A 16,728-nucleotide genomic window follows, 5' to 3' on the forward strand; every position below is an offset into this window, starting at 1 on the left:
ATAGTTTTCTTATATTACTATATACTACTAATACACTATATAACATATATAAATATATATATATATATATATATAAATATATATATATATATATGTATAGTTATTCAACAGTGTCAATGCCATATATATAATGCCATACATTTGTAATATAGCATTCTTTTTAATTTTTCTTGTTGTAGAAAGGTATTTATTTTTTATATGTTAGACATAAAGTTCATAATAAAGATTAACATTATATCTAATTCCACTTTAAAAATTAAACTCATTAAAAAAAGTAAACACAGAAAACTTATTTTTATTTTTGTTCATTAACAGCTCATGGTTTTTGATGAATTCAAAATTGGTCAGTGTCATAGAGTGAAGAATAAATATTTGACGGTTTATTTTGCTGATAATGATTTTAATAATATTCTGTATATTTTAAAGTGGAGCCACAGTATTGTCCTTAAAGTATTTTGTGTTCATGAAGTTTTTTATGCTTTGATATATATTTGCTACAACATTAAATATGGACGTTTTTGTACTGTTCATTGAGAAGGCACACATAACGGTTGATAAGAATGTGTCGAACATAACAGGTGTCCAAAATAATATGTTGTACAACAATTCTCTTGTAACATAAGTCTTTGTGTTCCCTTTAATTTTCATTAAGTATATCTTTGTCAGAATGATTGTTGATATAGTTATTGGAACAAAGTAACTCACACAAGCAAGGATAAACATGTATAAAATAATGCTTCTGTTGTCTGTTTTACAAATTGTAATGCAATTGTCCACATATTTTGGTAGCCTTGATGATTTGGATATGTTGACATATGAAAAATCAGTATTATTATTGAAGTTATTTATAACATCATATACCCTTGTTAGAATTGAATCTATTTCCTTTGTGCCATTCAAATACGGTTCTTGTTCATAAGCAGGTATGTAAGTAATTGGGCTGGATATGTATTTATGTAGCTCTGTTGTATAATTTGCAGTACATTTCGCAATCTTTGAGTCTATCATAGAGATGCAGTTTCCATGTAAACTTCTCATATCATTCATAGTTACTTCTTGAACAGCCATGGGGTACATAAATAATGTCATTATAATTGGAATAACCCATTGTAAAACAATTGCAAAAAATGAAAAGTTATTTTTTACAAACTCTATAATTTTGTTATAGTTTGACGTGTGTTCCTTTTCTAAAGGTTCATGTAAATTTCGAACGGTGTTTTCAGCTTCCTTTTCATCAGCTTTTTTGATTATTATATAGTGCATGTAATTATCTATGACAAGGCTCACAAAACTATTTACCAAAGACACAACAAATGGTCCATATCCAAGTATAAGAGTGGCACTGCTGCATGTTGTTTTGTTTTCATATGATCGTATATTGGACATTCCTTGTTCAATATCTTCCATATTTAAATTATTAGTATCCAACTTGTACACGGCACGGCCCACATAAGCAACACCAACACAGATCAGTATTAAATTTTCGGACAGTAAAACATGTGAGAATTTAGTTTTACCTTTTAAAATGTGCCTTAAATTTTGTAGACTAATCACAAAACCGGTTAGTATAAGGAAAAGTCCTAGATATAAATCCACTGTTTCAAACATGTTGTCTAGGGGCTAGTTGTTTGCTATATGACATAGTCTGCCCCTATTGCCAAGTTCTGTATTCAGTGATAATTCTTATCTGAATGCAAATTATATGGGTGCTTTTAAGGATGAAAATGAACTTTCAAATTGTTTAAAGTGGAAATAATGTTCTGTTGGCATTTTGTTAGTGTGAATGAATTGATTTGTTTGTGTGTGTCCCTATGACCCGCATATTTTTGCCAATACATTGACTTTAGTTGTTAGAGCATTGAACTGGAAATATAGGTAAATTTTAATAATTTACTGACTGTTTGAATCATCTGAAAGTCACAAGTCAATCACATTATTATTATGGGCTAATAATAATAAAACACTTTTTTACTCTCTAAATTAAGAATTGTCATAAATTGGCTGGGCTATTTAGCATTGTCTTTCTTATAATCCTACCGCAACTAGCACAGTTAGCAGCGTTTTCAGACTGCTGGAGATCAGAGGATATTTGCCCATTGGTCAGCACTCCATGCTTCTTCTGTATATAGGGCTGTATGTCACATTTATGGTTAATAGCTGCTTGTTTAAGTGATAGTGGCTGGTCAATACCTACAATGGTCCCACCTTTAACCAGTTCATCTGCTTTATGATTGTCTAGTAATTTGCTGTTGATTTTGAGTCTAGTTTTATTCAATGCCCCATGTTTATGAAATTGTTTTTTGTTTAAGAAGATTCTTTGTGTACTATCATGTGAGAAGTACATGCGGCTGTTCTATGCAAAAGATGGTATGTCCCACATTTGCAATTCATTAAAATTTGTCATAATATGAACAATAAATTTCAGGAATCAGAAACTGGTCTCTATGTGTCCCTGACATCATTCTTAGGCTTTGGCAGAAACTATGTTGAACAATACTACCAGAAAACTGGAAATGCAGTATTTTTGCATATTGCAAGGGAAAAGCAGCCGGTGAGTACATTAATATTCCTCTAAACTGCATTAGGAACAAAATGTTTAAGGGGATTGATCGTCATATACATGGAATATAAACAATATGTTATGTTTTTAAAGTGATAACCCTCACTTCTAGGATTAATACACAAATAAAATTTGAAAAACAAAATTTTATGAACGATGCGGGATTCGAACCCACGACCTCCGGCGTTCCGTGCCGGTGCTCTAACCAATTGAGCCAACCGTTCGAGTACCGCCTCGTTATAAAATTCTGTTTGCTTTGTTCAACTCTCAGGTTGTGGCTTCATCTTGGTGGAATATTCTTGTTCTTGAACAACAGGTGATGCTAAGTTCCCAAAGAATAATACCTACCAAGGTATAATAATGGGATTGTCAGAAACTCCTAGAATAATTAGATAAAGTCTTGATTCTCACGGAACTAACTTACTTAGTAGAATATTTTTATCATGGTCTTCAAATACAATATTATTACTACAAAATAATTACCTTGTGATAATAGATTAAATTTCCAGATACCCGAACAAGAGCAAACAGGCGATGGTCCTGAAAAAAAGATTACCCGCTTGGCGATTGGTGTGGAGGGAGGTTTTGATCCGGATTCTGGCAAACCTAAATTCACATACACAGATCATTATAATGTTGTTGTGTTGCCTGGCTTTCACACATTTCCCTGGCCTAATGACGCTTTGCCTGAAGTTGTAAGTTTTAGGTTATAAGCTAACTTTCAATATAGTCTAGGAAATAAGATGAAAAGAAGTTTTTTATAACAAATTTTAATACCACCTACCCTCAAGTGGCCGGTCATCTGTCACCTTGAAACGAGAGGCCCCACCAGGTGGCAATAGTTGGATTGATTTTCAAATATTTCATTATTATGAAGGAAAGTCCAAGATTATTTAATGAAATATGGTTTCTAGATTAAATTAACTTGAAATTGGTATACTAAAAGTAGTATTGACGGTAAAAATAATTTTTCTATTCTCCTACTTTAGGTAGGATCTACTGTAGGTACTCAATAACTCTTCTTTTTAATTATTAATTTACCTTTTTTTTGCCTTACTCGTGTAAACCATTTAGTTTTTGAGTATTTTTGTTGCATCACTTTGCATATATTGTAATTGTAAAATATATGTATTTTGTAAACGGCGCCTATTTCTGCCGTGAAGCAGTAATATGTACCTAAACATTACTGTGTTTCGGTCTGAAGGGCGCCGGCTAGTGATATTACTGGGCAAATAAGACTTAACATCTTATGTCTCAAGGTGACGAGCGCAATTGCAGTGCCGCTCAGAATTTTTGGGTGTTTCAAGAATCCTGAGCGGTACTGCATTGTAATGGGTACGCGTATCAATTTCCATTAGCTGAACGTCCTGCTCATCTCGACCCTTATTTTCATTAAAAGTTTATAACATCTATATTCATAACTATATTATTCTTCCAACTATTCTTTTTATGTTTCTAAAATTCACCATTTGTACTTTTCAGGTAAAAAAGTCTGTCCGAGGTGTGTTGGATGCCGAGTCACCGTTCAAAAAGGCTGAAATGGCAGCATTACAGGGTACATGGGATGGCGAGAAACGAGAAGTTTCAGTGTAAGTATTCCGTTACCGCCCGCTTCGCTGGGCGAATTTTATAAGGAAGGAACGTTGTAATTCGAAAAATGAGTAGCTATAAACCATCAAGGATAAATTTTGCATCGAATGGTGGTAGTTTCATGTCGATACGATCAGTGGTTTAGGCGTGGATTGAGCCTCAAACAAAGACCATTTTCATTATATATATATAGACAGCCATTCCAACCCCTAGCCGGTGGTCCAGATCTGACAATGGCAAACATGAGAAAACTATAAATGTCTTAAATTTGCTCTACGTAAATGCAAATCAAATTTACGAATAACTCAATATCACGACAGGCGATTTAGATAATTCTTTTTTATTTGAAAGGATATACTTCAAAAGTAGTTTGGTTAGGTTCTGCTTATGGAATCCATAATAATGTAACGGAAGTCGTCAATTCTTAGGAATCCAAATCCCTTTAGAACATAATGAAGTAACAAATATAAACCCAAGCCAATAAATAAACATACAAACTTTAACTTTTATAATATGAGTGTCATTTTTGCTTAAAAACGAAAAAACCGCTGACTGAACAGATCTTGATCGGAAAATAGGGATAAACTGACGAACGTAAAACTTGTAGCAACCCTCTTTTTCATCTGGGTTTAAAAAAATACCTAACTGCTACTCCACTGATGTCACTGTCCAAATCGGGTTTTAAATTCAAAATACGCAGCTGAAACTGAAAAAGTGTTTACATTGCTGACTATTGACCAATAATATTTTAAACGACTGTAGTAAACGCAGAAATTTATAAATAATAAAAAATAAATAAAAAAGAAAAAACCCATTTATCACGGGGAGTGTTCAGAAGAGCTGTTTAACCTGATTCCTGCCGCCCAATTCCACCTTCGCACGACACGCCACAAGTTAGGATATCATCCCCACCATCTGGATGTGTGGCGGTCCTCCACAGTGCGGTTTTCAAGGAGCTTTCTTCCACGTACTACAAAGCTGTGGAATGAGCTTCCTTGTGCGGTGTTTCCGGGACGATACGGCATGGGTACCTTCAAAAAAAGCGCGTACACCTTCCTTAAAGGCCGGCAACGCTCTTGTAATTCCTCTAGTGTTGCAAGAGAATATGGGTGGCACCACACCAGGTGACCTTATTAGTGGCATGTGCCATATTTCTTTGATTTTGTATGAGGTGCATTGTCTATATGTATAGAACGTCATTGCAGATAGCACGTCAATAAATTAGAGGTTACACCTCTAATGGACATTCCCAACATGCGAACACAATATAATAAAATAAAAATATTTTGGCTGCCGAAATATCTATACATTTGATACAGTCCATATATCCAAATGTTATGAGTTTTCTTTAGTGTTAATTCCGCCAATATTTGTCTTTAAACAATTCGACACGTGTTTCGCCTCTACACGAGGCATTCTCAGGAGATATTGACTCGCCAAACTCTGGCACGAGACTGTCTGACTGACAAAACTCGAAAACATTTGAATAATTATGGATGTCCGCAAAGTAACGCCTACTTCAATATTTTTTTTTACAGTCCATATAATTTATTTTTAATTTGTCTGGTCGGGTAACGGACTGGAGAACCCATTCCCACCATTATCCCCATACTTTACGTAATCAGGAATGGCAAATTGAAGAAACTATACCATTTTGTATGTTTTCAGGCATGCATTTAATTTGACTCAGCTGGACAATGGTGTGAAGATACCACCGACCGGGTGGAAGTGTGCCAAGTGTGATCTCTCCAACAACCTGTGGCTCAACCTCACGGACGGGTCCATACTCTGCGGGCGGAAGTTCTTCGATGGATCTGGAGGGAATGACCACGCTGTAAGTTCATCACTCGTATTGCGCTACCTTGGAATATAAAGAATATGTAGTCTATGTTCATCTTATTACCTGATTGTATACCTACAAATGCCTTTTCATAATTGATTCGGGGATGGAATCTTGTCATATTAACATATGCGTGACGGCAGAAGTACGGTCAGCATCAGAAATAGAAAAACAATAGAAAACACTTTATTAGCAATAAAAAACGCACACCATCAATCTACAGTATTAATAACAATCTTAAAATAGTATTTTAAGATCCATTTCGTTGCGTACGTAGATTGATTTGATGTGTGATTGAAAACAATTGACGAATGATTTCCCGCAATTGTTTTTATTTATTACTAAGATGGTGGCAACGTTTCATAAATGTAACATTCGAAATTCAAATAGTTCTGATTAGCTAGAAGTGCAAAACTTTTGCCCCATATATAAAAACGAAATCAGAGATTATGCTAAGCTTACACTTAGCTAAGTTTTACGTCAGTAAAGTCTGAGCCAAATCTAATTCCGCTCTATAAATCTCAGCCTTAGCCTCACACAGCTCCTTTGAGGAAGAAAAACATCTGTCCCGTGCTGACTTTCCGAACCCATACGACTTAGGTACTGGTACATTGAACTTTATAGAATTCTCTCATCTAAATTATTTTCGACGCATCTCTTGACCTCTGGTATTGCAATTGTCTATGGGCGGCTGTTTCTTTCCACCTGGTGAGTCCCATGCCCGTCTGCCCCCTCTAATATAAAGTTACAATATAATTTTTGTTGTATCTTAAGTACTAACCTATATTTTCAGAGTGGTTAATTTTTTTTTTTTAATTTTTAATACCAATGTGGCAACAACAACAAAATATATATAAATTCTGAGTCTCGCTAGGCTGATATGCTCACATAATGCCTCTATTTATGTACGGTATATGTGATTGATGCATCTAATATACTCAATAACTCTTGTGTATATAAGTATTAATTTACTTTTTTTGACTTACTCGTGTAAGCCTTTCAGTTTTTGACATTTGAGTATTTTTGTTGCGTCACTTTGCATATATTGTAATTGAACTGATATTTTGTAAAACAATTAAAATGTACATCTTGATATAAAAGAGTGGCAATGAGTTTCTTGCTACTTCTTCTCAACCGTTTACGAAGTAGCGGTAAATTCAATAAGTTTTTTTTTTTTGACATTCATTAGTGTCATTTCCGTGACCTACATGAATAAACTGCTTTTGAATTTGATAATAATATTGTTTTATTATGTTAGGTGGAACATTTCCGCGCTACGGGGTATCCGTTAGCGGTGAAGCTCGGTACGATCACTGCGGACGGTAAGGGAGACGTGTTCTCGTACGACGAAGATGATATGGTCGAGGACCCGCACCTCGCCGAGCATCTCAAACACTTCGGAATCAACGTGCAGCAATTGCAGAAGGTCAGTCGATACTGTTGAATTATGTGTTTAATGGTATAAAAGGCATTTATTTTCTCAAAATTGATTCCTTTATAATTCTTTTTGATGTCATTTCTAATATACTAGATACTACTACCGCTTTGGAAACAAACGGCGCAAGAAACTCTCTCAGCATTCTGTTTGTGCGCTCATTTCAATAAAAATATACAATATTGTACAGTCATTTCTATCGCTATAAAATAATCACAATGGGTATAGTAAACTAAAATAGCCTTTATTGCTGCTTTTCCTTACAATTAGTATAAACGTACATACCTACTAACTAAACACTTAATCGATTTAATCTATTCTATTATTTGATCTATCGGCAACTGGATGTTTGTGTGGGACAGCTTGTCTGTAGACAAAGATTTACACGTATTCCTGTCTCTTGTTAAATGGGTCCACACCGGACCAGCCACTTTCTTGAGGTCTTCTTCCCATATGTATTTAGTGGGTATATTCAAATTCAAATATTTTTATTCAAAACTAGCTGACCCAGCAAACGTTGTATTGCCATCATAGTTAACATCTGTAGTTATTCTACCAACTATAGCTAAAATTAAGTTTTACCTCCTGAGAAAGTCAGAACGATACAAATATTTATTCATTTTAAACTGTTCTATCCATTTGATTTCTGAGTGACCGGGAAGGAAAAACCAATTCACCTTTTAAACCTTCTCTGGAATTCCACAAATAATTCAAGACCAAAATTAGCCAAATCGGTCCAGCTGTTGTCGAGTTTTAGCGAGACTAACGAACAGCAATTCATTTTTATATATATAGAATAGGATATGAAATTACATATTGAAAGTTAAAGATTACGACCCATTCGGAAATTTATTTTTTCGAATCAGCGGGCTTCTTATTTTTTTCTTAAATTTCGTTACAAACAAATCTGTGGTATCATTAAAACAGTAATTTTTGTTGTAGTAACATTTACCTCTTTTGAAAAAAAAATTATTGAAGTAGGCGTTACTTTGCGGAATTCCATAATTACAAATAATAAAAATGTTTTGAGTTTTCTTTAGTGTTAATTCCGCTAATATTTGTCTTCAAACAATTCGACACGTGTTTCACCTCTACACGAGGCATGTGATGTTGACTCGCCAAACTCTGGCACGAAACGTAATGTCTCGTAATTCTTGTGAATTCATCATACATTTGTTTTGAATATTTTTTCAGATCATGGTGTAAAAGCTTATACATTGCTGCACAAAAGGTTTACTAACTTACGGCCGTTCTCAATATCCTATCTACAGATAGAGCTAAATTACTACCTTCTACTGTCAAGTAATTATCTGTCAATAATCTGAAGCTTTCCCAATATACCCGATAAGTCATTCTCATCGCCTTATATTGGGACGCGTGAAATGCAATTTCCATACAAAATTCTATCGCTGGTAAGCTATACGTCCCATTGACAGACGGCGTGTACGGATAAGGTGAGTTACCGTCGATAAGTTTATTGGGACAGAAAAGTCAACGATAGTTACGACTTTTATCTCAAGTAAGAGATAGATAACTAGGTATGTAAAAAAAGCGATTTTAGCGATGTCGGCTCCGTAGATTTATGTGATCTATGTAGGTACGTTTCGCCTTCTGATTGTGGAGTGTATAGGTCGACCTCTCCAAACAATTTGACCATAGAAAATTTATTAAATTAGGCGTATTATAATTATTTTGAAGAAATCCATAACTATCCAAGTTTTATAAGTTTTATCTCATGCCAGAGTCAACATCTCCTGACGTGCAACACGTTTCGAATTGGTTAAAGACAAAGCGGAGTTAACACTCAAGAAAACTCTTACGAAGGTTAATTATTCACATCCGCTATAAAGTTGTACAGCTTTTTGAAGCTAGCTAGTTGTGTTAGCTAAATTCGTCCAGCCTGACCGTTTTTTATGTTAGAGTGGACAAACGGTCAAGTGGTATGGCCATGGGCATCTGCTTGCTGTTCTAGCAGTGAAGACAAAAATTTTACCATCTTAATATTCTAATACGAGGGCTGCACTAAAAGTATCGGGAATCAAGGAAGTGACAGAACATTACTATTTAAAAATATATTTATTGCTTTTCGAAGTATTCTCCGCGAAATTTGACACATTTTTCCATACGATGGAACCAATCATTGAAGCAACAATTCCATTCGGAAGTTGGGGTGGAGACCCCAACTTCAACAAAATGGCCGTTTTGTAGGCGTCCACAGCTTCTTCAGGTGCTGAAAATCTCTGACCACGCAATTTATTCTTTTTATAAGAGAAAGTATAGAAATCATTAGGGCTTAGGTCGGGGCTGTACGGCGGATGGTCTAATAATTCTATGTTTTCTTGCTCTAAAAACTCTTTTGATCTGTGCGCTGTGTGAGAACTCGCATTGTCGTGATGGAGGATGATGCGGCGGTTGCAGTTCCTTTACGGAGTTCAGAAATGACCCGTGACAAACAAATGCTAGCATACCATTCTGCATTAACCGTTCTTTGTCCTTCAAGACGAATAGTCGCAACATGGCCGGTTTTGGAGACAAACGTGGCCACCATTTTTTTGCAACACTCCGTGAACGAACAATTTTTGTTGGTTTTTACTCATTTTCGAACACCCAAACTCGTGACTGGTTTTTTGTTTCGAGTTCGTACGCGCATATCCAGGATTCGTCACCTGATACGATGTTGTATACAGCATTTGAGGACCCTGCGTGGAATCTTTCGAGAGTTCTGACGCACCAAGTAATGCGAGCCGCTTTTTGCTCTTCACAGAGCAAATGCGGTATCCATCGGGAAAACAACTTTTTTACACCTAATTGTTAATGCAAGATTATTTGTATTTGACTAATGCCAATGTCTAAAGTTGCCTAAATTTCGCGGTATGTCACATGTCGATCTTCCTCAATCAGCTTACGCACAGCATCAACGTTTTCTTTGGTGACTGTAGTTTTTGGACGAACTTGACGGGGATCATCACTGAGCTTGACACGTCCACGTTAAAATTCAGCAAACCAGCGATAAATTGTGGTTTTGGATGGGGCTTCATCACCAAATGCAGAAATCATCCGGTCAACACACTGTTTTTGTGTTAAACCACTTCGAAAGTCATAATAAATCATCGCACTAGAATTTTCTCGAGTCATTTCCATTTTCTCAACGACTAAACAAGTTTGACAAGACCGAGAATCTTTTTTTAAATTAATAAATGGTATTTGATTTTTAAAACCAACGAGTTTTCAATTAAAAAGATTTTAATATGACAGGAACTGTGGAAATATTCCACTCCCGATACTTTTAGTGCAGCCCTCGTACTATATACAATGCTTATGTTCGCACGTATGTGCACGGTTTTCTCTATCATCTGCAGCTTCGATCAAATTCCTGTTGGAATGGCAAATACCCCTCGGCCCCTGGTGTGCATGAGGGAGTTAGGTCGGGATGGGTGGAAGTGGGTGGTTGTGGGTGGCAAAAATGTGAAATTATATACATCTGTCCTTCTCTAACGAATGTTAATGTTCTCTAAATTCTGAAAATCTCGGGAATGATCTAGAAAGTTCCAGAATGTGTGCAACTGACGTAATCAATCTAGAAAGTTCTAAGGCTTTCCGGAATAATCTCCGGGATCGCCTAAACCACTAATCGTATCGACATGAATTTACAGCTAGCGGTGCGAAATTTATCCTAGATGGTTTATGGCTACTTATTTTTTTATTGTATTCGTAATAAGATGAATAAAATTTAAAATTATTTCCTTTTAAAATTCGCCCAACGAAGCGAGCGGGAACGGCTAGTATTTATATAATGTTGCAGACAGAGAAATCGATGGTGGAGCTAGAGCTGGAGTTGAACCGACGCAACGGAGAGTGGAACACGCTGCAGGAGAGCAGCAGCGAACTGAGGCCGCTGCACGGGCCAGCACTCACGGGACTCAACAACCTGGGCAACTCTTGCTACATGAACAGTGTTCTGCAGGTATTTATTCGACAACCCCTATAGCCCAGTGGTTACTGACCCTGCCTACTGAGCTAGCGGTCCCGGGTTCGAATCCCGGTAGGTGCAGATATTTATATGATGGATATGAATGTTGGTTTCCGAGTCATGGATGTTTATTTGTATTTATGTATATTTAAGTAAGTATATAGTATTAAATATGTCGTTATCTTGCACCTATATATAGTACAGGATATGCCTAGTTTGGAGCAAGAAAATTTGTGTAAAAGTGTGTCAATATTATTATTATTAAAAAAACATATATTTATGTACTTATTGAACATCAATAAGCTACCACCCATTCGAAATAGTATGCCAGACCTGATAAGAACGGGCAAGATAAGGGACAAGAAAGGCAGAACGTTCAGCTGATGGAAGTTGTAACGCCCTGCCCATTACAATGCAGTGCCGCTCAGGATTCTTGAAAAACCCAAAAATTCTGAGGGGCACTACAACTGCGCTTGTCGCGTTGAGACATAAGTTGTCAAGTCTCATTTGCCCAGTAATTTCACTAGCTACGGCGCCCTTCAGACCGAAATACAGTAATGCTCACACGTTACTACTTCACGGGTGAAATAGGCGCCGCTTTAGCTTCAATATATTATTATGTACTTAGATAATTTATACGTCTACTAGCTGACCCAGCAAACGTTGTATTGCCGATATTAAAATCGCGATACAAAAGTAACTGTTGATCGTAGATGGGTGAAAATTTAAAGATCGACATCTCAAGTAAGAGTTACGTCGTCATAAGACAATTAGCTTAACGGGACACCCGTTGGATTAAGGGGGCCAGTTATCCTGGAGGCTCACTTTCGTCTTCCGGAATGTGCATTAATTTGTACTTAACTGCTGATTTTTTTTTGACTAGTGAATTTTTGCGTTGATTTATTATCTTTTGATCTACTCTTTGTTTTTAGGTTATATTTCGCATGCCAGAGTTCGTGAGGCGCTTCGTCGACGGAGCGTCTGAAATATTCGCAACATTTCCGGCAGACCCCGTAAATGACTTCAATGTGCAAACGTACGTATACTCCCACACTGACTGGAATATGGCTGTGAAATGCAAAATATTTATTGATATTTTTTGAATATGAAAAAAATGTTAAATTTATCAATCGACTCGAACACTTAAAAAACACCCGCTTTTTGGGGCGTATAGTATGGTAATATTATCATTATTAATAGTTATTTGACATTTTACATTGCACAACTGGGAAGAGACTGACCCCCATGTCACGGGCTGCCCTGGTTTGGGGGTCGAGGGTAATTTTAAGCAAAATTGTATTTTTTTTTGCAACAAATAAAGATTTATTATTATTATTATATTATTAACTTCATGGAAATGTCTAGTCTAGAAGATCTTCTGTTAGGCAAAGTTTTTATTTGTGTGTTTATGTTTCAGAGCGAAAGTTGGTGTTGGCTTGCTATCGGGACGGTATTCATTCCCAGATGAAGCAGAGGGTGGCCAGAGGGGCATATCACCTCACATGTACAGGCAGCTCATTGGGAAGGGCCACCCTGAGTTTATGACAAAAAGACAACAGGATGCTCATGAGTTTTTTCTGCACTTTCTTATGTTGCTGGAGGTAAGTGATGAATACATTCTAGCTAATGTCAAAGCATATGTAATAGTACAACAATAAGGTGCATTTTAAATCGCACAGCGCTATTAACCTACATTTTTACTCACTTAGAAGTTGCCTCTCTTTCTAACGCGTGACTCTTATCTCTTCTGACAACGTAAGGGTTGACTCCTCTGCCGAAAACTGATCCTACCTAGTATAAGGTACTCTTATAAAAATAGCCCAGTGTTTTCCTATAACTTATATAAATAGGTATGTATTTGTAAAATTAAATCAATATTCTTTTGTTGTCAAAACTACATTCGTTGTAGATAGATAGACTTGCACACATACTCTTAGGTATACCTATTATAATTTATATTAACAATAGCAAACAACTTTTTTGCGGTCGGCTATGGGCCTAAGCACGAAAAACACAACCAACCATTGAACTTACTTAGTATCGGTAATAAATAGGTAGCTATAATGTATGGTAATTTCATTATAATAATAATAATCACTTTAAATAAGATTGTTTTAGCGACTTTCGGAAGCTTTAAAAAAATTATTTGGATCGCAATGGCCTTGAATATGCTTTGCTTTTTTATTTTTCTACATTAAAAGATCGGTCGGATCGGTGAAGAAAGTCACAAATAAAACTCGCGCGTGAGCACTCGTTAGTTCCTACTACGTTGGTGTGACTGCCGCGCTTACTTTCAATTTCGATGCCTACACGGAGAGTGAGACAAGCCTGCTAATGTATCTATCTATACACTACCTCCTTTCGCACTTAATATTTGAACATAATGACGAAAATATGAGTTTTATTGTAATAGTGGTGTTGGCATAGTTTTTTATGTGAAACATCTATAGGCGGAGGGTAAACCTGATTGGTGGCGTGGCGATACAGGCCGTGGCGACGTTTCGCCACGCTATATTGTTGTTACTGCCATCTATACGTATTACGTAGTACTTTCTCTTGTGGTAACTTCGAATTTCAAAAGTCCTGTTTATTGTGGTAAAACAGAACTTACATAATTATTTTAACAATGTAATACTAATAATTATTATACTTTCATTTGTTGAGTAAATGCTTAAACAGTGATTCTAACCTAGCACCTACATTATTAAAATTTGTCCTTATTATAACCCGAATTTCAAAAGTGCTGTTTATTGTGGTAAAACAGAACTTACATAATTATTTTAACAATTATATAAGTATTACATAATTTTCTGGAAAAAATTCGTAAATTGTATTTATTTATCATGCCATATTTAGTTCCTGTCATAATCTGTACTTTTGTGTCTATTACTTGTACAAAATAATTTCGATGTTTCACATATGCCAGGCATCCCGTGACGGCTCACAATTTCTTTGTGCTGGTATGGATTTTTTAATTCAGGATATTGCTCAAAGACAGCAATACTTGCTTAAATTAATTCGATGGTAGACGATTAAATTCGTGGGGAGTCATAGTGGTAGTCTAATTTGGATCACTCATGAACATTGACCGACTCATATGTTTTGATGCTTCTGCCTGTGAATATTTCTTTTAACAGTTATGTTGTTCTATTTTATTATCTGTGTATGATATGAAGTGACGAGATAAGCAAGACGTTCACCCGATACGAACTGCCCATTACAATTCGATGCCTGTCATCACCTTGAGACATAAATTATTAAGATAATCTACTGTCCATTTTATTAACAGTTCTTTGACAGCTCACGCCCATGAAGTTTCGTATTCGTTCGACGGGTACCGCCCCCTTAGTGATGTGCCACACATAACGATTACTACGATTGTGCCACAGATTACAAATCATCGGTAGCAATAAATGCTAATATTTTCATATTAATAAATATTATATTGTATTTTTTACAAAAGAAAAAGCGTTATCGATTGTTACGTCCTTTAGGGCATCACTATTACTTGTCAGTCGTCGAGCTGTCAAAACTATTGAACTATTAAAATAATGGACGAAAAATCGGCGGATCAATGCTAAAGACATTTATAATATTTGAGAGCAGAATGCATGAAAGTGCCGACATCTGCGAACACTGTGGTGGCCAGGTAGTGGAGTGATGAAATAAATGTTCTAATTTCAGCGCAACAGCCGTAACAAACCTAACCCGGCGGAGTGCCTCAAGTTGTTGGTAGAGGAGCGCATAGAGTGCAGCGAGTCTCATAACGTGGTGTACAACTCGCGAGCAGAGTGTCACCTGCCGCTGCCCGTGCCGCTCGCGGCCGCTACCAACGTGCCGCAGGTGCGCGACTACGAGGCCAGGCGGGCGCAGGCTGAGGCGAGCGGCCAGAGACTGTGAGCGAACACACTGTGTCTATATGCTATGGTCATTGACCTTATGCCCCATAGAGTATACACTCTGTAAAAATAAATTACTCTCCCAACACATCTCGTACCGGTTCCGTACCTCGTTCATTTTACGTAAACTCGTTATTTTTAATAGAAATATCTGTGTTGGGCGTGCCGAAGGGCAAGCAGAGAAAGTATCTTATACCGCCGTCATCGGCACGACCATTGTATTATGCTTTCACCTGACTCCAATGACCTTAACAGGAAAATGATTTAAATTAATATACTAACTAAACTTACCTTACGGATCATTGCAGACGTATTCCAAATTTAACATAACCTTTACTAAAATAATAAATAGCTTTTTGTTTGGTTGTTCGTATTTTTACTTGAACGCGCTATTCTCTAAACATATGAGTCAGGTTTGAATAATTATTATTGTATATGAAAGTCTTCATGAGAAATAATAAAATATGGGATTGAATCTTTATATATATAATTCTTGTGTGCGTGTGTATGTCACTGAACTCCTCCTAGACGGCTGGACCGATTCTAATGAAACTTTCTGTGTGTATTCACTGTGGTTTAGATTCACAAGTAAACTACCTCCTAAACGGCTGGACCGATTTTGATGATTTTTTTGTTTGTTTCAGTGAATTTGAGATTGGTTTAGATTCTCGATTTCTTCCATATAATATAACTCTCCTGCTTATGTGTATGTTAGTGAACTCCTCCTAACGGCTGGACAGATTTTGCAAATTTAAGACGTGTGTACAGGACAACGTCTGTTGGGTCCACTAGTAAATATATATACTAGCTAACCCAGCAGACGTTGTATTGGCGATATAAAAATCGCGATGCAAAAGTAACTGTGGATCGTAGATGGTTGAAAATTTGGAGTTGAATGTATTTTTTAATGCTGACTCATAGTCAAATAAATTAAAAAACAAAATTGGCGTGGACCCTTAACATTTAGGGGGATGAAAAATATATATTGTCCGATTCTCAGACCTACCCAATATGCACTCAAAATATTATGAGAATCGGTCAAGCCGTTTCGAAGGAGTTTAACTACAAACACCGCGCCATGAGAATTGTATATATTAGATATACTAACTGACCCGGCAAAAGTTGTTTTGCCATATAAATTATTTTTAGAGTCAAACAGTTTCTTGGACATTGAAACATTACTTTATTTTTCTAAAATAAACGTAGCTTAAATTACTCCTTATTACATAAGCTATCTGCCAATAGAAGTCCCGTCAAAATCGGTCCAGCCATTTCATAGATTAGCCGGATCAAACAGACAGACAAACAAAAAATTGTAAAAAAATGTTATTTTGGTATATGTACCGTATATATATATTCATTAACATGTAGTAAAAAACGGTTATTTCAATATTACAAACAGACACTCCAATTTTATTTATATGTATATATATT

The 16,728-nt window shown here is 36.2% G+C and overlaps 1 protein-coding gene across 2 annotated transcripts in view; it reads left to right on the plus strand.

Moving 5' to 3' along the window:
- Positions 1–16,728, plus strand: part of LOC126979613 (ubiquitin carboxyl-terminal hydrolase 5) — a 32,057-nt gene that overhangs the window by 1,220 nt on the left and 14,109 nt on the right. Inside the window, exons 2-10 of one of the 2 annotated variants that reach the window (XM_050829039.1) lie at positions 2,426–2,551; positions 3,070–3,255; positions 4,043–4,149; positions 5,819–5,984; positions 7,249–7,416; positions 11,228–11,389; positions 12,328–12,431; positions 12,813–12,996; positions 15,080–15,295. In XM_050829039.1, coding sequence (XP_050684996.1) covers positions 2,426–2,551; positions 3,070–3,255; positions 4,043–4,149; positions 5,819–5,984; positions 7,249–7,416; positions 11,228–11,389; positions 12,328–12,431; positions 12,813–12,996; positions 15,080–15,295 — 1,419 coding nt within the window. Of the gene's footprint in view, positions 1–2,425; positions 2,552–3,069; positions 3,256–4,042; positions 4,150–5,818; positions 5,985–7,248; positions 7,417–11,227; positions 11,390–12,327; positions 12,432–12,812; positions 12,997–15,079; positions 15,296–16,728 lie in introns of those variants that run through there. The other variant, XM_050829038.1, reaches the window with a different exon arrangement.

The sequence above is a fragment of the Leptidea sinapis genome, chromosome 3 (genome assembly GCF_905404315.1).
Source record: "Leptidea sinapis chromosome 3, ilLepSina1.1, whole genome shotgun sequence".
Classification (NCBI taxonomy): Eukaryota; Metazoa; Arthropoda; class Insecta; order Lepidoptera; family Pieridae; genus Leptidea; species Leptidea sinapis.